This window comes from Lepidochelys olivacea, assembly GCF_965140295.1.
Source record: "Lepidochelys olivacea isolate rLepOli2 genome assembly, chromosome: 13".
NCBI classification, from domain to species: Eukaryota; Metazoa; Chordata; order Testudines; family Cheloniidae; genus Lepidochelys; species Lepidochelys olivacea.
The window spans coordinates 15,533,496-15,558,713 of NC_140423.1; the positions used below are offsets into that span (position 1 = coordinate 15,533,496).

Genomic DNA, 25,218 nt, shown 5'->3' on the forward strand with positions numbered 1-25,218 from the left:
TCCCATTGACTTCAGTAGTGCTGGATTTACCCTCTGTGCTGCTCTGTTTGGAGCTAGCATGGAGCCCCTGCAGCATACAAGAGTAAAGTGTCTTCCTCCCTTCCACACAGGGCTGTTCTGCCACACTGCAATGGTGGTTTGGCATCATGGAGGACCTTGAGTGGGCACTATGCCAATAGATCACTTCAGTCCCATGAGCAGAGATAATAGTGAAATTGGGCAGGTCACTGACGATACTTGAGATTTACAGTTTTTGAAGTTCCAGGAGGACCGTGTAATAACTATGTAATTTCTCCTCATGGTTCCAAAAATACTCAGAGGGCATCCCTTAGTCCAGTGGTTCTTAACCTTTACTGCAGCATTCACCCCTTTGGTTCTCAAAATATGTTCTCGCACCCCTTATCAAAAATCATTGAAGTAGGTCAGTTCTTTAAACCTAGAAATATTTTTCTATTTGTATATTACAGTAATCATTAAAAATGTATAATTTTAATAAATACATAAGTTTGATGAAACAAAGTAGTTGTTCTTACATGCCTGTGCTTAATTTGTGTTTTCAATGATTTACTTTCTAAAAAAATCTGGCATGTCTTGCACTCCCAGAAAGGGCATCAGTCCCCAGACTGTTGCCTCATCACCTGACCACTGCAGGAGTCATGTAACCCTAAAACCAGCACACACCTTGGGCCGTTTATTTCAGCCCTCATGAGCAAAGGCCCTTGTGTAACTGTGCTGTTCATTTCTGCAAACACTAATAAGAAACCTAGGGTTGATTTTCCAAAGTCTCAGCAAAAAATGATGTGATGCATATTTCATAAGAAGATTGGTTAATTTCTGTTCTTTCAAATACAGTTTTAGGCCCAAGTCTTCAAGATTCTTGTGCATATTCAAACCCCACTCCCTGACAAGGGAATGAGAATTGAGGTTTGCACACAAAGAGGGCAATAGGGATGGGGATGTAAACCCCAGTTTACACACACACACACACACACACACACACGAAACTTGAAAATGTGGACTTTAATTTCCCCCCGGTTTTTTTGGTTCTCTTTTTAGTCAGAAGTATGTTTGATAACCTGATTGATTTGCCAGCGTCCTGGAGTATGTGTTCAGGATTGTATTAATTTATTTTGTTCTCGCCAATCACATACTTTCTCAGCTTCTGTGCTCATTTCCAGGTGACTAACCGCGGAGAAGCTCATTTGGAGCTGAATGCGTTCCGTCGGAAACATGACTGTGCGCTTGTGATTTCTGGTGACTCGCTAGAGGTAAGCTTCGAACTCTTATGACATCTGTATAGGAGTCCCAAGGGTATTATGTGTGTGATTTGGTTTAGGGAAATATATGCCGTATAATCATCTTTGAAACTTCCGTCTCCTGTAAAACAGGTGTGTCTGAAATACTATGAGTACGAGTTCATGGAGTTGGCTTGCCAATGTCCAGCTGTGGTATGCTGCCGATGTGCCCCCACACAGAAGGCCCAGATTGTGCGCTTGCTTAAGGAAAGAACTGGCAAACTGACCTGCGCTGTAGGTGAGGAACGCAAGAGAAACTCTAACTTATGGTATCGCTATCCATTGCAGTCTCATTTTTATATTCACTTTTCTTTTAATTAATTTTTAAGACATTGAAGAGAAACGGATTCAACTCTTCTCAAACAGAGGGAAAAACATACAAGTCTGCTTTCCTTTAGTTAAAAATTAATAGATCATTTTTAGTATTAATTTTTTTTTCTGAATATACAGTACACTATTTTCTTTTCCTGATTTAAGTGCTCAGCAAAGAAAAAACAAGGGCCTTTGTCCTCTTGCTCTTTATTGCGTAAACAAGCCTGAAAGATTATTTTTATTGTTCTTATTTAATTCTGCTTTTTTTACATATACTAGAAATTGAGGTCAAACCTATAAAATGTTTTATATTAGATATGAATTTAAAAACATTAGCTCCCCCTATTAAATCAAGTACTTAAAGTACATAAGTATTATGAAGTCAGTTGGTCTACTCATGTGCTTAAAACTAAGCATATACTTAAAGTGCTGTGCTGAATTACAGTCATATAGAGAATATAAACCCATATGCTTTAGGGCATAAACCAGCCACTAACTGCTGAAGTTAGGAAGAAATTTCCTTTATTATTATGTAAGACCTGTGTTGCCTGGTATGGCAACTCTTCTGTTTTCGAACTAAGCAGTCTTCTTTCATTTCATGACGGAAGTGGAAATATTTTGTGACACCTCGTGACATCAGTGGTAACAAGAAATAACAAATAAAATGAAAGTGTTTTGTGGAATAACCTATAAACTAAACTGTGCATATTCATGATTTTTTTTGGCAGGGGGGAGGGCAGAAAAACTTCACAAATATTGAGGTTGGGTTTCACAAAAAGAAGAGTTCACATTTCATATGGAAAAATTATTCATTGTGAAGCTAGAGAGACAAAGGTGTGTGAGGTAATATCTTTTTTTGGCCCAATAAAAAATATTACCTCACTGACCGTTCTCACTCTCATATCCTGGGATGAACACGGCTGCAACAACACTCATTTTGAAGCTCTAATTCTAAGCCAAGCTGCTAACTTTACTTCAATATTCTGGATGAAATTTCATGGCCTGTGTTATACAGGAGGTCAGATTAAATGATCTAGTGCTCCATTCTGGCCTTAAGATCCTACGAATCTATGAAAAATTGTGCAAGACATTTGAACACCCAATTCCTATTTAAAATTGAGGGCATCCACTCCTTCTAGCTCACTTTGAACATGTCAAGCCTGATGATTTTATTCTAATTCCCCATGGGCTAACATCCTTTCTGACTGTAAAGTTTATGAATTTATTAATTTAGCTACATTCAATTGCTATAATAAGTGGCTCTCTTACCATATTCCCTGTCCTTTCTCTGTGCTCTAACATGCAGGCGATGGAGGGAATGATGTCAGCATGATTCAAGAAGCTGACTGTGGTGTTGGGGTTGAAGGAAAGGTGAGACTATGAAACACACATCACATTTGATACGATTTGTCATATAAATGCAGAGGCTGATTTCCAAGTGCCCCTTTTATTGAATCCTTGTTGATTCATGTCATAGAGAGAGCACCTGCCTTGAGAAGAAAAGACATTGGGCCAAAAACACTGGCCCTTTTCAGGTTAGGATGAAAAATAGGCAGTGATTTAGCAAAACTCATGTTGATATTTACTAGAGGATTCCACATAGTCAAACCTGGCTATTTCATTCTTGCTTCATCACTATAAATAGATGCTCAAAACATTTGAGTTGTAGCTGGTTCTATAACATATTCATTAGAACTGTTTTGTATTAATTTGGAAAACAGTGACATTGGCTCAGGAGTCCACCACTTTACTGTACAGAATGCCTACATACCTTGGAACCAGAGGAATGCATTTGCAAAGAGTGTAAAGGCTGTGCATGAAATGGGCCAAAAAATAAAATCAAGGCTGTTTGAAAGCAACCTTGTGAGCCTAAAAGGTTGTGTTATAACTCATTTGCTGGCCCAGTAAATGGTGGTATCCTATTATCTCTCATAGCCACTGCAGTACACTTCTCATCCAGACATTTTCATTTGAGTACTTGTGGTACTGACAGTGGGTATGTTCCCGATATAGCATCTGGTAACATAGGTGATGTTAGTGCCACACTAACATGCATGCTGTGAACCGTAATTCACAGACGTTCCTTCTGGGTTTGAACCATGAAACCAAATAGGAATTGTCCGTGTATGGTCTTTTCATTCGTTGCGTGAGTGTTGGGGGCGGGAGATAGAGGAAATCGGGGAAGCAGCTGGGGGCTGAGAGAAGAAATAGAGATGCTAAGATAATGTTTTTTCCTCATCCAGTCCTGTTAAAATAAATATATATATATTGGGGGGAGGGGAAGTGGGCAGAGTTGGTATTTTTACTGTCAATACTGTTTAGGCATGTATTAACATGAATGGTGTTTCTTAATCTTATGTAATCTTGTGATCTCATGGTCTTTGATTTATTACCCTACATAGGAAGGAAAACAAGCATCCCTTGCAGCAGATTTCTCTATCACTCAGTTTAAACATCTGGGTCGGTTACTGATGGTGCATGGAAGGAACAGCTACAAAAGATCTGCAGCTCTCAGCCAGTTTGTGATCCACAGAAGCTTGTGTATCAGTACGATGCAGGTGAATGGACTGGTCCATCTTGGCGGGGCGTGTGTGTGTGATGGGGGAGGGAATGTGAAAAGTTCAAAAAACAAGCTTTGCATTTCGCATTTGACACAGTCCCTGGCTCTCCTTGGAACTATAGTGGGCTTGATCTTGAAAAAAGGGTAACTTTTTTGCATGAGAAGAGGCTCGCCTCCATGTAAAGGTGTTTCCATTTTTGAACAGTCAGCAATTTTTTTTCAAAATATTATTTTACTTTATTTTGGGAACAAAACAACATCAAACATCAAAAACGTGTGAGCTTGGAGATTTCACATATATGTCAATGTGACAACAGCCATTCCATGGAAATCTTATAAAATATTGTATTTCTTCAGGTTTCAGAGTAGCAGCCATGTTAGTCTGTATTCGCAAAAAGAACAGGAGGACTTGTGGCACCTTAGAGACTAACCAATTTATTTGAGCATAAGCTTTCATGAGCTTTCTTCAGTATGAAATGGCTCCTAAAGCCTCTCTTCAGCAAGTTACTTAAGAATGTATAACTTTAAGCACATGAGGAGCCCCACTGAACTCGATGGAACGTCTCGTGTGCCTAAAGTTAGGTGCCTTGCTGAATCAGGGCCTACTAAAAGCTCAGTCCTATAGGGTGCTGAGCACTTTAGGGAGGTGCTGACCTCATTAGGAGTTGAGGCATGTGTTACCCACATTAAGTGCTCCGCATCTTGCTAAACTGAGCCAAAAGAGATTGACTTCAGTGGGAAAAAGAATGGGGTCCTCAATGACAAAATATGTTTTGTGTTCATAGAATTTCGGGTATTTTTCATCATGTTTGCACAACTTCAGTATTGAGCAAGCAAGATTGATGTGTATTTGTCAGTTGATTAAAAACAATAGGTTGCGTTAGACTGAGATAGTTTAAAGAAACATATGAGTTCATGAGCAGAATTCTGTCTTCAGCTATGAGGGCAAGATTCTTGGACATATTTGGTGACAGTGGTTACTGTTTGGAAGTTTTTCTTTCAAGCCATAAGACTGCTGACAAATACATCTCTTTTAAACAAACATTTTTCAGTAAAATACGGGATCATTCCTGTTTTTGAGAATGCAGGTACCACCCCCATTCTGAGGTCAAAAGTCCATGCTGGAGTTTCTCTTTCCTTTGTCTCCATCACTAAGTGCTAATACATTTTACATTGTGAAAACATTGTGAGCTACACATATCTAAACCCCTGTCCTTTAGGACATCTGGATGAAAACAGCGGGCTTTAGATGAAACACTCCAACCTCTCTTTTTGCGGGATTATATAAAGAGAAGTTTACCAAAAGGGTTCAGTTCTTCACAGTTTGCTGTTAAATATTCTCCTTCATCCAAGTTTTGTGCAGGAATCAAGGGAACGGTTTTACAGTCTCCTGTCTTCATCTAAAGAATTTTGAGTCTACTTCAAATACTTTTCAGTTTGGATAAAGTAGGATTTATCAAATATAACTTACACTGCAGCTTTTGAAGCCTGACAGTCCTTTTCTTTTCTTTGCTAGGCTGTCTTCTCATCGGTGTTTTACTTTGCATCAGTTCCTCTCTACCAGGGTTTCCTCATTATTGGGTAAGAGCAAAATTGTTCAGGAAAAAAATGTGAAAACCCTGTGCAAAATGAATAGATTCCTGTCTGAAAAGTGATACGTGTGGAAGTTTATCAGAGGTATGCAAGTCTCCTTAGTATGTGTACTGGTAAGTGCTCAGTAGTGCTCTTCATTGATGCCTACTGCAAATGCCACTTCAGAAACTGGAGAGAAAGTTTCATCCCTGTTCCAGCCCCTGTATGCTGTTGTAAAAGGCGGGGTAGTGTAAAGGGGCTCTAAAAGCCCTGGATCTGGCCAAAGAAGAATTCCCCTGGTTCAGGAACTGAGGAAGACAGAAGCAGGCTATCTTCTAGTGATGTCTTTGTGAGCCCATGACACAGGATTGTGGCAAGGGTGAGGCTGCAGCACACAATGCTGTGGAGATTCTGGGCCGCAGTACTACCCATAAGAAGCTAGGCAAAGGCTGTGTCACCTGCATAGCCTGCCGGGGGACCTTTGTATCTCCCTCTGAGCAGCCCAGAATAAGGAAGGTATAAAGGTGGCTTAAAGTCACCTTAGTCCTCCTCCTCCCTCTGGGCTCTGAGGCACAGCCCCAAATCTCACTATGCCCATGTTATGGTGCTTGCATAATATACATTTGCTCGTGCTCTCAGATAAGTGTGTTCAAAAAAAACAAACAAACCCAGCCCAACCCTCTGAACTGAATTACATAGTCAAATACAGCACTGAAAGAGTTCCAGCTCTAAAAGGAGTAGAAACTCTATTGGAAAATGTGTAACATCGGTTGCAATACCTGCAGCTTCCGTTTAGGAATAGTTCTATTCATAAATTTAAAGTAGTAAATGTTGCAATTTTTTTTGCTGTACATACAGTACTGTGTTTCATTTTTGAGTTTATGATGTGACTATTGTTGAGATGCAGGGAGCAGCATATATTTCCTTTTTGAAGACTGCTGTAGTCATTTTTATAGCTTAAACAATGTGTGCTCTATTGATGTCTCCTGTCTTGTTCTGCTAGGTATTCCACAATCTATACAATGTTTCCAGTCTTCTCTCTGGTCTTAGACAAGGATGTCAAATCTGAGGTTGCCATGTTGTATCCAGAGCTCTACAAAGATCTTCTTAAGGTCGAGTAGATCTTATTCTGTTTCTCCTCCATCTGCTTCATATATAATCTTTGGCTTGATTTGGAACTGGCTTTCAGAGAGAAAAACCAAACACGATATCCATAGACATGATAATTTATTGTATGACTCTGAAAGTACAGTTGTCAAGACACACAATTCTGTTTACAATTTTAACTTATTTTTATTTTTTCACAGCTCGTTGTGTGTGTTAACAGTTAGCTGCTTATTAGAACAGACCATAAAATAGAATTTCCAGCCTGTGGAAAATTCTGAATGTTTGAGATTTTGTTTCCTTTCAAATCAGAATGAACTATCGAACCTCAGAATTTCCCACAAAAAAGAAATATTCTGATTTTGGAACATGACACCTCCACCACTTTTCCTCAGTTTCTGTGTTTCTCTCATCATGGCTTCTCACTTCCACCAGTGGTGGGCCCTGATGACATGAAGATGGGATGGAGCAGGCACTGACCCAGCACCATGCTGAAGCTGTGGGAAGGGGAGACAGTGATAGGGATCCAGCATCGTGCTATGGGGACAGAAAGACAGGAACTCTGGGAGGAAAATCCACCAACCCCTCCTTTCTGTTGAAAATTTTGTTGAAATTGATGTGTTCCCATTAAATGGGTTGATTTTGTGAAATCAGTATTTTCCAATTGAAATCTGTTCTGTCGGAAAATTCTGGACTAGTTCTACTGCTTATGATCTATTCAAAAACAGTAGTTCAGATGGTTTCTTGCATGGAGACTTGCCTTACAGGTGACCTAAAAAGAGAACAAAAGGTTGGTTTTGTGCTGTTTTTGCTGCTTTATGATGTGTACGGGAAGCCTGAAAGAGTTTTCTTTGTTTAAAAAAAAAGAAAGGGGGGGGTGGGGGGAAGTCCACTTGATTTGATTTTTACCTTAGAAATGTGAGGAATGCCAAGCCTTGCCACCCTTTTATTTTTCTGGAGAACTCTTTGAAGGATTTGGGTATGTGGACTAGGAACATCCTTAATTGAAGGGAAGGGTGAGCTGATTCTTCAACAAAGACATCCTTTCCCCCAAGAATTTCCATTAAATGGAGTCCAACAGAAGCAAAGTGAGTGTTTTCCAACAGTCTGAATAAGTCGCCGCCCATCTCCATCTGGTTTCACTCTCATGTGATCTCTGAGGTCATAAACCACTAATTCTCCAACCATCCCTAGGCCTGGTCTACACACAGTGTTTTGTACTGCTATGTTAGTTAGAAGAATGATTTTTATTTTTTTACATTTTTACTTATACCCAGATTTCCCCTCGTGTGGATGCAGTTCTAATGGTAAAAAGATACCCTATACCAAAACATAGTTTATTCCCATTCCCGTACAGGAATAACTATACTGATATATAGAAGCACTGTTTATACCAAAATAATCGTGACAGTACAGTCAAATGCCTATTATGCACCATGAAGAAGCACAAAAAAGACATCAATTTTCTTCCCTTTGCAGGTCACCTCTAAACCATCTATTTTAGATTTATGAGTCAGAGTTGCTTGAAAACCTATAAATTAGTTTTCAAAAGTCATACTTGCTGTCTTTCTTTTTCTTTATAGGGGCGACCGTTGTCATATAAAACATTTTTAATATGGGTTTTGATAAGTATCTATCAAGGTAAGAAACTGCATCTGTTTTCTCAGCGTTCCCATACCTGTCGGGAATTATATAGCTGCCCTGCTGTATTATCAAAAGTAGAGTATTGCTGGAATAATGACTCTTTAGGATAGGGTGGAAATAGCCATTCCTTGCATCAGAACAATGATAGCAACTATCTTACTAATGCAAAAAAAAATCACCTAAAACTAAACATTTTTAGCAAGTGGCTTACCAACATTTTGAAGTACTGGGTCATGATAGGAGACCTCATGGGAGTCAGGAGATTTGGGTTCTGTTCCCACAGTGGCAATTGATCTGCTTTTTGACATTGGGCAAGTCTCTTCACCATACCCTGCTTCAGTTATCCCACCTGTAAAATGAAGTTAATGACACTTGCCTTTGTTTTTAAGGGAAACCACTATATAAACACAGTATTATCTATGAGTCATAATAGTCCCAGTTCTGGTTACTGCCTAGCTGAGATGATTGTCTTATTCCCAGCCAAGGAAATGACCCTTTCTGGTAGTGAAGAATCTGAAGAAAGTTCTAGTTCTTGAGATCAAATAACTTCCACTTTATCTGGGATTTTATCTTCAAGTTTCTAGAAGCTATTAACAAAACTTTTTTGAATACCCTGTGTTTGTTTCAAGTGTGGATGCACCCATTGGTTTAGCTCCTAGGAAGTCAGCCTGTTGGTTTAAAAAAGAAAGAGAGAACCTCAAGCACAAGTGATTTCTGTTGCTGTTTGCTAAGGAAGCATGCAACACATGCACATATAGTGTTGAGGTTGTATAGTTAAAATGGCCATACGATCCTGTGACAAAAGGATATTTTTCCAAAAGTCCTTTATCAACAGAAGCAGGAAGATATGGGGCAAAATCAGCAGTTTTAAATGACCATCCTTAAATGGGGAGTGGGGCCAGCAATATAAAACCTCTATTAGATTTCAGGGGATAAGTCTAGTGCAGTAGAATGCTATGGCAGGAATAATGGTCTCCTGTTGCTATTATAAATACTAAGGCAAAGCCAAGACATTTATAGGAAGTTCACAAGTGGTGGAAAGTCAAAGCCAGAGGATGATGCATTGGAGGAAAAGTTCTTTCTCAGATGAGGCCACTATCCTAAATACAGTATTTGGTTAAAGTGACTTCATATCTTCTGTGCTAAATGACTAGAAAGCAGCAGGCTAAACAATTAGACTAGTTGCTAGCAGTGGTGGGCCTGACCCAAAACTGAACAGCCTCAAACGTTGAAAAGTTCAGAGCTGGATCTGAACTTTGTGGCTCAGTCTCTAGTCCCTTGTAGGGTTTCCCCTCAGAAACTATTGTGTGATGGATGTTGGTGCCAATTACTCATGCTGCTGACATGAATTATTTGTGCAGGTGGCTGGGCAGGGAGTTGTGTGAGCTTTCCAACCTGGAATAGAGGCCCAAAATAATGCTTCCTTAATGCCGCTTTAATTTGTGCTTGTTTAGGGTGGAGAACATGGCCCACGGAGGGCACAGAAAACCTAACTATATGCACTCAGCATCCCTACACCTTGTGCTTCCATCTGGACTTCAGGGCAGCACAGTAGAAGTTACAAGAGTTTGATATATGTCTTCTCTTTTGAGTGGTGACTCCTTTTTTCTCTGTAAGGACAAATAGATCACCATAATCTTCAAGTGATCTACGACAGTAGCTAAAATAATATACTTCATATTTCCACATCAGTAAATCTGACATGCCCCATGAAACATTGACCACCTGTGTGATGTCTTTTACTCATTGTACAGGAGTTCTTTTATCTTCTTAATGCCATGTCATAAATAACTGATTTATTGTCCAACATGCATTACCAAAAGCCATTGCAAACTGTCTTAAGAGGTGACGATATGTTTCTGCTCTTTCAGGACTGAGACTGATGTTTAGAACTTAGATTGATGTTTAGCGGTGAGATATCCAGCCTCTCTCCTTCTTTTTCCTCACAGGGAGTATCATTATGTATGGAGCTCTTCTGCTGTTCGAGTCTGAATTTGTCCACATTGTGGCCATTTCCTTCACATCCCTGATTCTTACAGAGTTGCTGATGGTGGCATTAACAATCCAGACATGGCACTGGCTCATGATAGTGGCAGAGTTGCTCAGCCTCTCCTGCTACATAGCCTCTCTGGTCTTCTTACATGAATTTATTGGTAAGGTTAAATATCTTGTATTTCTTTAGGTCTTTTCAGACAAATGTTTACATGCTTAACAAGAGGTTAAGGGAATGAATTGGGCTCACAACTGCTGATGAACTAACCTACTGTAAGTTACCCCAGGGACCAGATCCGTTAGCTTGAAGGCAGTAGCAGACTCTCAGATCTCATTACACAGTCCAGCCACTAGAGAGGGACAAAGACACACTTGGCCAATATGCTACACAAAACACCACTTGATTGGGTCATCTGTGGGGACTGAACCTGAGACCTCTGAATGTAAAAGCATCACCCTTTGTTGCTGGAGTGAAAGACCATGTCCATTAGCTGCATGTAGTAGTGGACTCACTAAAACTTGTCTCAATTTCTTTATTTCATTGGGACTTTTGTTTTATATTTTCATTTGTCTAAATGGAAGACACACCTCACATGCTAGAAGAAAACAGATAATGAATTCCACATTTCCCTGGGCAGTCAGTCTGTTAAATATCAGATCCCTGCAGCGTGTTTCAGTGTGCTATCAGGGACCACAAGATGTCACTACTTCCCCCAGAAAGCCTTGTAAACTCCCAGGATGATATCCTGCTACAGAATAAAACAGCCCTCTCATTTTCTTGTTCAAAGCCTCCATGTGCAATAAGGCTATCTTGTACAGGAAAGTATTGTGGCTCATCTTTGAATCCACTTCAAATATATCCACAGTGCTTCCGTGATTATGTAATGTAAATGGGTAAAAGGAGATGCTACATGGTATCAGCATGAACGGAGATAATTCATATTCAGCACTACTAGCGAGTCAAAGAAAAAGAACTCCCAGAGCTAACATCCATCTACGGACCCTGTAAAGGAAGCTAATATAGGTCATTCTGCCAGGGGGGTGAAGGATTGCAATATTTCATACCGAGTTTATTGTCTATAATTGTTTGTTTAGACAAAATACCTTATTGAAATGAGATGAGCAGTGTGTTAGGGAGAAAGCTGTATCCTTCATGAACAAGAAAGGAAGAGAGCAAGAGGTGGTTGGGGAACAGAAATTGCATTGGTTTAAAAAAAAAAAAAAAAAGATAAGGAGCAAAAATGCTGTTTTGTGTGTGTGTGAGGAGGAGGAGGCTGTTCCAAAGCTTTACTGGGCTGAATTTTTTCCCCCTGAAGCTTTCACTTTGACCTTTGACCCTCCCCATGCAGTGCAATTCTGACTTCAGTCTATGGCCCATCTCCATTGCTTCTGTGCTCTTTCCTTGCAGATGTTTACTTCATTGCAACCTTGTCGTTCTTGTGGAAGGTCACAGTCATCACTCTGGTGAGCTGCCTTCCCCTCTACGTCCTGAAGTACTTGAGGCGAAGATTCTCTCCCCCCAGCTACTCAAAGCTCACGTCATAGAGCTGCTCGGCCCACAGAGCAGAGACTAATTTTGCACACCGTGGAGAGACAGAAATCATGTATTCGTCATCATAAGAACTATGTCCGATAGTTGCATAAGGATTATGCAGTAATCAATATTATGTGCTGCTTTAATGAAAAAGACTAAGAACTGCAGTAAACTGAAACCTAACAGTAACTAGAGTCTTTTGGGGAGGTGTAGGAGTTTGTTCAGTCTTTGTCACTTGGATTTACTTAATTGGGGTCAAATGCATGTAACTGCAATGATAATTGGTTTCTCATGTGAGATCAGAGTATCTGAAAGCTGCTAAATGACCTTGAAGTTTATACATGACAGATGTTTTGTTTTGTTTTTTAGTTTAAGTGTCTGTGATGTTCCTTGCATTGTGTTATATTTTTATATTATTATTTATCTTTTCAATTCAAGTAGAGAGAGTCTGTGTGTATCTTTGGAAGTCCCTTAAAATAGGTGATGTACTGTATTACCAACGGGTGACTACTGGGTGGTGTCATGCTGTTTTGATTGTAGGGTTCCAGTGTTAAACAGATCTATACATAATTGAAAACCTAACTGCTTGAGTTTTTCCTTCAATCAAAATGAAAGATCTGAATGTAGAAAATCTAGTGTGTTTTGATGATTTCCAGCAATTAATACACATTGAGAAATATCATCCAAAAAAGGGAAAATTCCATTTTGTTTAGCTTTTGTGCTTCTTGTTAAAAGGAGCTGATGACATACAAATAACTACACTATATAGTTATGTTATAGGAGAAAATTACCTAAATTCAAGCAAAGCCTTTTGGAAGGAAACTTGCAGCTGATCAGCCTTTGAACGTGTTGACAGCATAATAAGAGACTCATCCTATTCTGCAGACAATGTGGCAGACGTGTGTTGAATCCTTGGAGACTGAAAGGAAAGGTCACAGGGCTGTTACTCTTCACAGTTACATAAAATCTGTTTCCTGTTAGGCTGAATTAATGAAGATGAGCTGCAAATAAGCCTAGGCAGTCATCTACATGCGCCATTCATGACACAGTCTACAAAGAGAGGCAGTTTGAGATAACTATGGAATTTGCATTGTTTAAAACTGGAACTTGCCTCAGTGGACATGAGTTTGAGAGCGGGCAGAAACTGAGCCCATGCACAAAATGGTTGTTTGTTTAATGTGAAGTACAGATAAGATTTCCATTTATTTTAAACAGCAAAATTCCCAGAGGGGGGCTCTGTGTGTGTGTGTATGTGTGTGTGTTGTTAATTAAAAAAAGCATTAACTCACATAATTTATAAAGCATTCCTTGCGGATGGAGACAGAAATATATGACTGGAATGCTTAGGAGTATGGCAATGAGCTAATAGAGGCTTCCACCACTAGGTCACATGTGTCATAGTTTTAGTGACAGTCACACTTATCTAATAACTGTTTAGTCTGTGATAAATGAGTTGTGTAGTGTCCAGCTCTACTGAAGCAGAATCCACATCATAAAAACCACCGTCATAACCGGAACTAAGCACCCTTATTTGCAGGGTCAGCAGGGAGACCAGCAATGACTAATCCAAATACCCTGAACTTCCCTTGCGGTATTTTTAAATTGTGCTCACGTGGGGAGCAGCAGGACAGGCCCTCTCTGCCATGCTGTACCTCTTCGATGGGTTGCCAACTTTTGTTTCCATTGCTGCAGATCTGGCACTTTCACAAGCATTCAAATGATAAATAAAATTTTCTGGCTTACAAACTTGAATGCAGAATTGGATCAGTGTTTAAAATGAGATCTGTAGTGGGCAGTGACTTGCACCTCTATGTTTTGGATTATCAGCTGCAGAAAACCCTAGCACTACTTAGTTGTCTCACTTGCACTTGGAAATCTAATCTCTGAAGAACATGCTGCATGACCTTGCTACCCTTGATACATGTGGGTCCAACAAAGACCAAGTCATGCAAGTTCCAAACACTTTAGCAACCTTGAAAGGACTGGGTATCTGTCAATCATTTAATCACATAAATGGCTGAGAGGCAGGAGGAGATGCGTGCACTTGCGCTGCAAAAGCCCTTATGACCTGTCATTGTTTCTCAAAGAAGAACCCTCTGGAGAAACCAGGAGCATGAATTGAAGCAGTATGTAGGATGTTCCCAGAGTGGGTGAGTCAAAACCTGCTGCTTTTCCATTCTGCAGCACCAAAGGATCAGTTGAAGTATATTGATTTCTGCCCTGTAGATTCTGGGTTATCTACATAAGTGGAAATCTTCCTGGATCCCCTCCTCTTCCTGACAGCTTGTTCCTCTTTGGAGCCATGTTGCCAGTGGCCCTGTTCCTCCAATAGGGCTCAAAGAGCATGAAGTTCATACTAGATTTCCTGATGGGAAACCTGCTAGGCTCAGAAGAGAGCATGCCATGCTCCCCACCTTCGCATTCTCTGAATTGACAGTGCTGTCACCACACTGAATTGACCTGAAGGGGCGGCCATGAGCCTGGGGGAAAGGGAGCCTGCACTATTGGCTCTTTTCACCCCTACTGTGTGTTCTAGAGCCCTTTTGTACCCTCCTCCTCCTTGGTCCTTTGTTCCTTCTCATGCCATCGCGGGAAATACCAGGTCCTCACCATTCAATAGTTCTATGTATGACCATTTTGATAGTGGATGAATAAATGTTTTAGACTGCAGTGCAAGATGGGAAATGTAGCCTCCAGCACTGCTGGCTACAATGGTCTCCTTTCTGCATACTTGATTTAGAGTCTTATGTTTCAAAGTCCATTAGCTCTTTTAGAGGAATAAGAAGAGCGAGCACTTGTTAAGATAAAACAGTGGCTTTTCTTTTGTGCTACATGGCTTTGATTTGTCTTTTCTCTGGTCCCCATAAAAGCAGAATACTCAGTGGCATCCTCTATAAACAACCCAGCAAGAAGGAAAAATTAGCTAGCTGCTGTATTTATGTTTACAGTATTTTTTAAAAATTCACCTTCGCACATCCCGTCACAAACTTTTTCCAGCAAAACATTTCCACTCTTCTTTTTTAATACAGATTTGTATCAGGGGCGGCTGAATTCTATATTTTTCTATGATTTGTTTCAGAGAAGAAAAGCCGTGTCTGAAAAGCTTTGTTGTAGAAGAATTGGGTTGTCAGTTTTTTGTAAATGACATCTGTTCGCCAAAAAGATCCTTCATGTTCTCCTAGTGATTTGCTACAGTTACAGGATAGGGTCAGTCATACATTTGTTGCTGGCTTCCCAGATCAAAATTTTGATTTAGCAGATTTAAATGTAATAATCAAGAATGGTTCTGGCAACTTGTTGTGACTGACAAGTTAAGTCTCTTGTCCTTGTCATGAAAATACATGACAGTAGATATATTTTAATGACTCCTGTCTCTAATAGCTGTGTATTAGTAGTTAAATGTCCTGTAAGAATAACAGTGCCATGCTACTGAATGTAAATATTTGGAAAGTATAATTTAGAATTCACTGTCTCCTGGAGTCAATGCAGTTTACACTAAATGGACCATATTGGCAAAATCATAACTTATACCAAGAACGGGGGTGAATTGCAATTTCAGTAATATTTAATGGCTTCATAACCTTAATGAGGAACTCATATTAGCAATGATGTGATTAATCATCTTTAGCATTCTGTGAAAGGGGTGTAGCTAGTTTCTTGCGCAGAGTTGTAAATCTAGGAAGTATTTCTCTTTGGGTATAATTTTTTTTTAAAGCAATTAAAAAAAAGGGTAAAACTGCCACTTACAAACACCAGGGATGGGAGAGGTATGATTGTTATTTTTTTTTAAGTTTAGCACTTTGTATGTAAACTATTTCCCCATATGTTTAAAAAAAAAAGTTTTTAAAAGCAAAGTTTCATTCAGATGTTTGTATTTACTGCACAAAGTAAATAGGTGCCATACTGGAAGTTTAAGTTACAGTACATCTTTTCCTCTGTTATACTTGAATTTTGTGCTTATTTGGAATGAGACTTTTTTTTTTTTTAATAAGGATGTATGTCTTGTTTAGCAACTTCTTTATATTTGTGAATCGTAGCAGTTTATGTAACTTCCATTTTATGGAGCTCTTCTACGAATAGTATTCTAGGAGACAGCAGTATGTGCTTCATCGCTTGCTCTTGCTTCCCATGCTTACTTTAGAAAGATCTCTGATCAGTGCTCTATTTCACTTTGCAGTTGGTTACCACAATAGCCTATATTTCATAAGAAGTTCATTCTTTGAATCACTGATGTAGCTAACTAAAGGTGTGCAGTCATGCTTTTTTTTTTAAATAGGAGGTAGATTTTCTTGCATTCAATTGCTTATCGCCTCTCTCTCTCTATATATATATGTGTGTGTGTGTGTGTATACACACACATCCCATACCTCTTTCCCTCCCCAAATCTTGTCCTATTTCTCTTAACAGCCATCTCTTTTCCTTTGTTCAGAATGGAGCTGTAATTTAATAGGCTGTTTGTTCAACAGTAACAGCTTGAACCTATACAGCATCTTATCTCACCAAAATTGTGTTAGCTGTAAGCAGTGACATCATTAGTGTCATCACAGCTGTGGGAACACAACGTTTAAGTGCTGCAGCTGCTGCAGAGCGAGAATGAGCAGCACCAAACCCTCTACTTTTCTATAGTCTGCTGAATTAATATAACCATACACTCTCATTGCAAACTCATTTAAACCTGTGTGTGACTCTAGTGGGAAATTATTGCTGTTTTAGGAGGTTAGGCTGGGGTTTTCAAAGGCACCTAAAAGAGCAAGTTGCCTGAACCCCTTTGGCTTCTTTAAAATTCAAGCCTTAAGGTTTGGGGGCGATTTTTAGTTTTTGTTTTTTTAATGGCTGCTGCAGAGTTGGGTGCAAAATACACCCCTAATTATCACCTGCGCTTGTCACAGCCATGTGTACAAACAAGCTAACTGCACAAATCACCATCATGAGCTATTTGCCCACTCAGAATTTCAAAGGGAGTTCTACTTGCCCATGCAATTGCACATCTAGGGCCCAACCTAGTGTTTCTGTTGACTTCAGTGTTGATGGACCAGATCCTTAATTCTTATTAAGAATCCAAGCCTTTAATCTGCATGAAATCCTGGGTTCTTCAACTTTGCCAAGATGGCGCATTATTGTTGCCTAATAAAAGCTGTGTGCTTCTATGCCTTTAAAAACTTTTTCAATTGTATGGGGAAATGGATTCTGGTGTCAAAATGATATTTATTGAGATGCCAATGTTTTGTACCTGTCATTTAGTTAAATAAGATGTAAATACCTTTGATTCAAGAGAAAAATGAATGCAAATTATTTATTGTTCTGTGGAATTATATGTTGCAGACATGTAAGAATTTAAAGGGAATGATGTAAAAACAGGTGAAAAAATAAATTTTATGCAACTTCATGCTTTTATGTATATACACTTTGCATGATGGGCTTGAGTTAATCTTGTCCTGATCAGTCCATGATGTTTATTCTGGGGGTATAGTATGTAGGTTTAGATCTATTACAGCCTTTTTAATTTGGATGCAGGGGAAATATGAAGCTGACGTAAGATACATTTTTACTAATTTGTGTGCAATTGTTTCATCATATCTTTATTATAGACAATAAGTTTTCTAGCTGATTTATTCGGCTCATAAACTAGAAAATACTCTCATTGGAAGCATGTGGTTTTGCCATCCTCCACTCCCTTAAAAATAATTTGCTGGATACAGCAATGTAAAGAATTTAGCCACTTGTGATCTTATATCCTAATTTAAATCTTCCAGAAGAATAATGCTAAATAGCTTTTATGAAGAGCATGGATTGGTGTTAAGAAAGCTATTCACCAGGATAGTTACTCATTGTAAATGTATCTTCTCTGGGCCATTTTTTCTCCCATTCTTCGTATTGGTGTAACTGCAAGCAAACTGCTATAGATTGTCACAAGCGCAGACCCTTGCAATTTTGTCCACTAGGTGGAACTTAAGTATTGAAATAGCCTACCTCAGTTTTGTGTTTTCTAGAACCAGTTAGTCCCAGAGTACCCAACTGTCCCAAGTCTTTCTACATTCAGTCTAATTTGGAAATTCAATTTCATAAGCCCTAGCTCATTTAGAAAAACGCTGGGTCTAATTCTGCTCTCATTTTAAACTAATGTAACTCCATGGAAGTCGGTGTTCATCCTGATATTCACCACTGTAAATGAAGAGAATCAGGCCCTTTTTTTGGAAAATAGATGATTGAGTAATGTTATTTAGGGATGACTCTTCTTCAGAAGTTCTCCTATCTTGAATGTTTGATTATTTAGCTGCTAAACGGTAGCTCCAAAAGCACCACGGTATCTTTCAAATGGAAAAAAAATTGCCTGTTTTTTATATGGAAACTTTTTCGAAAAAAAAACAAAAACAAAATTGAAGCTACATTTAGAGTCTTCCTGTGGAAGACTCTGATAGAATGAAATAAAAATGAAATCAATAGGGTTCTATGGAAATGTTATATAGATTTATTAAAAATACACTGAAGAACACAATAAAAATGTAAATAGAGAATGAAATCTAATTTTTGAGCCATTCTAAAATAATTCTGTCATGGGGATAAAATTCTCTACAGGATGTCTTTAAAAAAAGTATGCAGAAAAAAATCATTGTTTTCTATTAGATTCAATAAGACTCAGGTCCAAAGTCATAACCTGTTTCATAATTAAAACATTTTCAGTGATACATAAAGTTAAAGCAAATGTTGAATAAACAAATTTTGTGATGTTTGCACACACAAAATGAAAGCTGTAGCCTCTAGAAGTTACAGTAACAGACTTCACTCCCAACTGTTACCAATTTCCCATTTTAAAGCTGGCCATAAATTAATGGAGAAGTATGTAATTAAAAAAAGCTAGAAAGAGTTTTGCTAAACTCACTCTGGGAAGGGAATGAGAATTTCTGCAATTTTTTTTTTCACCCAAACATTGCATAATATTAGAAAGGTCAAAGATTTCCATGGGGGTTTAATTTCATTCTTCATGAGGCTGTGGTCATACAAGAAGTTTGAACACTGCAGGGGTTGGCAGATTTTTGGAAGATCACTCATCCTGGGATAAGTTTTCAGACTAAGCTTCACCAAAGAATGCCAGCCCCTTCCCCCCAAGCTGTGATTGTATTCTATACTACAGTCTCTTCTGTAGAAACATAAAAAATGGGCTTGCTGTTGGCTGGTAATTCTGGGCTCCTGCCACTTTGTGTTGCCTAAAAATATGTACTGGTTTCTCTTTACTTAAAAAAAAATTGGGGAAGGAGCTAACTCTGATTATGGATTCTGGCTTTTGCTTTTTTTCTAAATTAGGTATTTGTGTGGCCCCCATACTATAATATCTATCTCAACGTGTGCTCTTAAAGTATTTATCCTAACTGCAGCCCTGGGAGGTAGGGCAGCTCTTTTATTCCCATTTTACAGCTCGAGAGAACTGAGTCCCAGAGAAACTGTGATTTGCTCCTGGTCGCACAGGAAGTCTGTGCCAGAGCAGGGAATGGAGCCCCAGGTTCTTCTGAGTCCCAGGCCAGTGCTTTAACCACTGGAGCATCCTTCCCCGCACCTGAATCAACAAAGTCAATACAGTGGGAAAGGCGTTGAGTTCATAGAATACTCACATCTGCCCTTAGATTCTAGGTGTGATCTCAGGCCTCCAAAATTTTCTTGGTTGTCCCCTCAGAGTTTCCATAAGCCCGAAACCAAAAATCTTGGCTCTTTTCCCATTTCAGATTTAGAGAACCATTGCAGCTCAAAAATAACTTTTCACTAAATATTTTGCAACTCAGTGCTGAAGTCATGAGTGTCAGAACAAAGTGAGAAGCAGATAACACCACTAGCTTTATCACAAATACACTTACCTATGGCAACAGAATGAAAGTAAAAACTACTGAGAGCACTGATGCTGCTCGGTAACACTAAATCCCAGTCCTGCTCCCATTGACCTGAATGGTAAAATTCAATCAAGGGCACACCATTTGATGCTTCTCATATGGTCCATGAGCCAATTGGCTATATAACCTTGCACATAATTGGCCCTTTGATTTTTGTGTGCTCTGACGCTACATCTCTTGAGTTCAATTGCTGTCTCTAGATGACATGGTGAATCCTCCAGAGTCCTGAGCATTGATCGTGACTGGAGCTGGAGGCATTCAGCAGTTCGTAGGATCCGGCCTCTATAAGACTGTGCTTTTATTTTTTCTCCCACCCTGCCACTTAGACCCATTCAGTTGGTAGATATAATGGATAAACGTGTTACAGAAAAAGTGATTTAAAAATATGGCACCATTAAAACAACAGTGTTCCCACTTTTTACGTTTCCTTAACTTGGCTTGTTGCAGTCATGCACGTAGGAAAGAATATTGTGTGCTGCTCAGATCGTTTCAAATAAAGAAGTAGTAACAAGAACAATCTGTGCAAAAGAATTTAGTGCATTAAAGATGGGGGTAATAGTCATTCTCATTTCTCCCTTTATGTGAAACAGATTTTATTTTAAATGCACTCTGAGTTGCTTAACTATATCCAGAAACTTGTTTACCAGGGGAAAAGTATAATTGCCCACAATATAAATTAGAGCATGAACAAAGGTGAGCGGATTACACTACCACATTTAAGTTCAATTATTTCAAAAATGTTGAACTAATTAGATTGCACACACACCCGCTACACACACAGACAAGGTGTCTTCTATGCTCTCAGTTTCATGATGCAATTCATCTACTCCAAAAAAATATATTCTAACTATGCTATTGGCACTACACTTCTCTCTGCATACAAAATGTAACTATGTAAGAGCCTGAATTCTACCACAAGAAGTACTTGAGGCCTGTTGTATCTGGTAACACTGACAAACATCTGTCACTTTACAAAAATTCTGTGTGGAAAAATGTTATGAACGGTGGTCAGAGACCTGGGCAAGTAACGCCAACATTATGTTGAGACAAACTGTCATTCATTTTGAAGATCTTTATCAGAAAGTTGTTGGTGCCATGCATTGGCATTTGTGAAGTGTATCACCTATCTCAAAATTAGTGATGTAACCTTCCTGAAAACAAATGTCGTCTAGTGCTGAGTCTACCATGAAATCAAAGCACATTGTTCACAGCAGCAGAATTCCTTTGCATCATTTGTAAATCTGAAGTTAAGCTTCTGAATAAAAGGCACATTTATAAGGGTCGCCATTATTTCTGCTAAACAACACCACCTTTCTGACACATTTGGTTTCTAATGAATTGCTGTATTCTGCATCTTCTGTTGCTATGACTGCATTCTTGTATCTCATTGCAAGCAGGGCCATCTTTGGAATTCTTGACAGTGTGGAAGGCTTTGAATGGGGATCAGCTGTATTTAGGGCAGATCAGGGCTCTGATGTGGAGCTGAAACCCTAACAGGTAACTATGAGGATGCCTTTGGCTTTGATCTTGTTAGGTCTCTAAAGTGAAGACTTTCTTGGGCCAGAGAATTCTAAGATGCTACAGAAAGTGAGTGATTTAATAGGGAGCTTTCTGAACCAATGCCCCAGCATGGTGCAAGTGGGCACTGTGCTGCTAGAGATTAGAAAACCTGGATTTGGGCTGGAAATGGCCCACCTCGATTACCATACGCATTGTAAGGAGAGTGATCACTTTACATAAGCTATTACCAGCAGGAGAGTGGGGTGGGGGGAGAGAAAACCTTTTGTAGTGGTAAACACCCATTTTTTCATGGTCTGTGTGTATAGAAACATCTTCTGTATTTTCCACAGTATGCATCCGATGAAGTGAGCTGTAGCTCACGAAAGCTTATGCTCAAATAAATTGGTTAGTCTCTAAGGTGCCACAAGTCCTCCTGTTCTTTTTGCGAATACAGACTAACACGGCTGTTACTCTGAAAAGTGAACTTTGATGTCCCTGTCAAATTCCAACTTGGAAAATTATTTCTCCCTCCTTAAATTGCAGCTGAAAGTTGAACCCGAGAAGCTTATCAAAACTGCACCTACACTAGACTTATTTTTCCTTAAGATTTCCCAGCATTTACCCTGGATACAGCTCCTTGGGTAGGAGCAAGGTTGGAAACCCTAGCATAAACTGGTCCCTGACACTTTACCACTGTTGCCTAACCTTCCTCAGAGCCAGTCTAGATTACATGTTGGTTTTACATAATAGGGTTCGAAAAAGAACTAGATAAGTTGGTGTCAAAACAATTTTCCCTGATGCACAGTGGCTTAGTTTCTCCACCATTACAGCTGGGATATAAGCTGAAGAGGCTTCAAAAAAGAACTAGATAAGTTCATGGAGGACAGGTCCATCAATGGCTATTAGCCAGGATGGGCAGGGATGGTATCCCTAGCCTTTATCTGCCAGAAGCTGGGAATGGACAACAGGGGATGGATCACTTGATAATTACCTGCTCTGTTCATTCCCTCTGGGGCACCTGGCATTGGCCACTGTCGGAAGACAGGATATTGGGCTAGATGCACCTTTGGTCTGATCCAGTATGGCCGTTCTTATGGGTAAAATGCCAGTGACTGTCTACACTAGAGCTCTGACTGCAGGAGCTGTGCTGGTGATAACAACCCTGGTAAAATTGGAGCAAACGCCTAGCATTGGCAGGATAAACTCTCCTAAATCCCATTGTGCAGTGGTCCTGGTGTCCATTTTCTCAGTGGCCCTGTTTGATTTCCATTGGTTCTTACATAGCTATTGCCTGCACACATGCATTTACACCAGGATCTGCTCTAATCGCATTTAAAAAATGTGACTGGAGCAGATACATCTTGAAGTTATTAATATGACTTTAAATGCCATTTTGCTTTAGTTCCAGCCAGAGCAAATTACTTGGAAGCCTGACGGCAAGGGGAGGGAGCTGAACATTAGAGCTGAATAGCTCTCAGAGTTAAGAGTTTGGAAACAAGTAGAAGATCTTTTCCCAAAAACATTAGCTGCAAACATTGGTCCCTCCCTTCATTTGTAATGTGGTTGTCTCCAAGATCAGGTAAAGCCTGAATGAGAAGATGGGTTCAGTTGTCAAATATAGGGCCTGAGCCTTACACAATCATCTTCATCTCTCACTGACCAGTGTCAAAGCAAAGTGGCTTAGATTCTCCACCATTACTGCTGGGCTATAAGCTGAAGGGGCTTCAAAAAGAACTAGATAAGTTCATGGAGAACAGGTCCATCAATGGCTATTGGCTAGGATGGGCAGAGATGGTGTCCCTAGCCTCCGTTTGCCAGGGGATAGGAATGGGCAACAGGGGATGGATCACTAGATATTACCTGCTCTGTTCATTCCCTCTGGGGCACCTGGCATTGGCCACTGTCAGAGGAAAGGATACTGAGCTAGATGGACCTTTGGTCTGACCCAGTATGGCCGTTTTTATGTTCTTATTCAAACTGAGATACACATTACCAGCTCTTCTCCAGATACAAGCCTAAGCATCTGGGTTTTTTGGTGGGTTTTTTGTTTACTGAGCCATATTGTTGCCGTTTAGCTAGCTCCCAATCAATGAGAGTTTACATTTCAAATCAAACTAGTGCCAAAACATTCCAGGCAACTTACTCAAGCTATAGACAAAAGAGCTGCTGATCTCTTCTTCAAGGCCATCTCAAACCTCCTGTTTGGTGCGTGTACTTGTTTGGTTTGGTTTTTTAATTGTGTTAAAGTCTAACTTCCCCATCAGCTGTAGGGGAGACACATTTGCCCAGGCTCCAGGACACAAGATTGTCACATGAAGTTGTCATTTACACCATTAATCTTTAGAAAAGTACCCTCCCATAAGCATCATGGTGAGAAGTGTATTATGTAGACTTCTAGGGCCAGATCCCCAGCTGGTGTAAATTGGCATAGGAACCACGCTGGTTTATACCAGATGAGGATCTGGCCCTTATTTGTTCAAGCCAAACTTTTGAGTCCCAAAAGACTTCGCTATTGAAGTGAGAAACTAATTTTTACAGGTCTAGCATTCACAATAAATAGCCTTCAATTGAGAGAAACATCTTGTATTTCATGTTTGAATGACAGCTCTTGCCTTTAGCAGGCCATGTTTCTTTTTGTTATTTCCCCATTAGGATACCATGCAGTGATGTGATTTATAACCATTCCCACTCTTCTCTCTTTCGGGTCAGCTCCTTTTGCCATTCCAGCTTCAAAGAACATAATCCAACAAAGCGTTCAGTAAAACCAGAGCCTGAAGGAAATATCAGGTGTTAACATCCAATAAAAATCGGACACGCCTGAATAAAATAGAATTGCAAGGTACCTCTTGTTTGGCCCAGACAAGAACTAACCTAATACAGAGTTTTTATTATGATGGCAGGTAAGGACTAATTATAGAACCTGGACTACATCATGAACTGACTTGTCAAGTTAAATTACTGTTTGAAGTATCTACAATTACATTGTGAAGGCTTTCTCCATCCTTATGTAACTGAATACATTTGCTCTCAAAAAAAAATAGCAACTAAATTTGAGGTGCTGAAAGAAATACTGCACTAGAAATAATGCTTTAGGGAACATTTTATATGCTTTTAGGTAAATTAATGACTGATTTTGAGGGGTTTTTTTAAATGCTGTGCACAAATACATACCTTTAAACATTTTCTTTCAAACACCAAGTATTTTAACAACAGTGTAAGTCAGATTTTACAGGCCATGTATTTCAAGTATGGAGTTCATTAAATGTGAGACATTCTATATTAGCTCCAGGGTGTGGCCAGTGTCCATTGTAATGAATTGTAAATTGTGCTTAGATCAGGTTCCCTTGGCCGGTGCTGTGATTTTTAAAGGGATAGCATCATCTTTTCAAAACACTGATTAATAACTAAATACCTTTCTTCATCATCATCATGGGTTAGTTTAATTGTCATAAGCTGCATCTAATAATTGCATCCTTGTTGTCGTGCCCCCCACACCAATCCCCATACACCTACTGTACAGGTGTTTAATTGCTTCATTCATTGTAATTATTAATAATGGACAACATTCAACACAGCTGTAATTGAAACTGATATCATTCACTTATATGCAGTGTTGTTGTAGCCATGCCATCCATTTATAAACACCACTCCTATCATAGGATAGAATCTGACCTTACATGCAAGAATCACTTCAGATCTGGGGTAGAACACAACCTTTAAGAGTGCACAGTTTAGACAGGAAGTAAAGTACAGCCTGCAGTTGAAATTGTGGCAAAATGCAGAGTGCTATCATCATAGTGAAAGTCACTGTCTTTAGAACGCTCT

At 39.4% G+C, this 25,218-nt stretch overlaps 1 protein-coding gene across 1 annotated transcript in view; it reads left to right on the forward strand.

Annotated features, from left to right (window-relative positions):
• Window positions 1–17,504, forward strand: part of ATP9A (ATPase phospholipid transporting 9A (putative)) — a 94,880-nt gene extending 77,376 nt beyond the window's left edge. The window contains exons 20-28 of the mRNA XM_084646286.1: window positions 1,179–1,268; window positions 1,389–1,533; window positions 2,914–2,978; window positions 4,010–4,165; window positions 5,684–5,748; window positions 6,743–6,851; window positions 8,427–8,484; window positions 10,437–10,640; window positions 11,888–17,504. Coding sequence (XP_084502412.1) covers window positions 1,179–1,268; window positions 1,389–1,533; window positions 2,914–2,978; window positions 4,010–4,165; window positions 5,684–5,748; window positions 6,743–6,851; window positions 8,427–8,484; window positions 10,437–10,640; window positions 11,888–12,024 — 1,029 coding nt within the window. The 3' untranslated portion in view covers window positions 12,025–17,504. The remainder of the gene's footprint in view (window positions 1–1,178; window positions 1,269–1,388; window positions 1,534–2,913; window positions 2,979–4,009; window positions 4,166–5,683; window positions 5,749–6,742; window positions 6,852–8,426; window positions 8,485–10,436; window positions 10,641–11,887) is intronic.
• The last annotated feature ends 7,714 nt before the right edge of the window (window positions 17,505–25,218 follow it).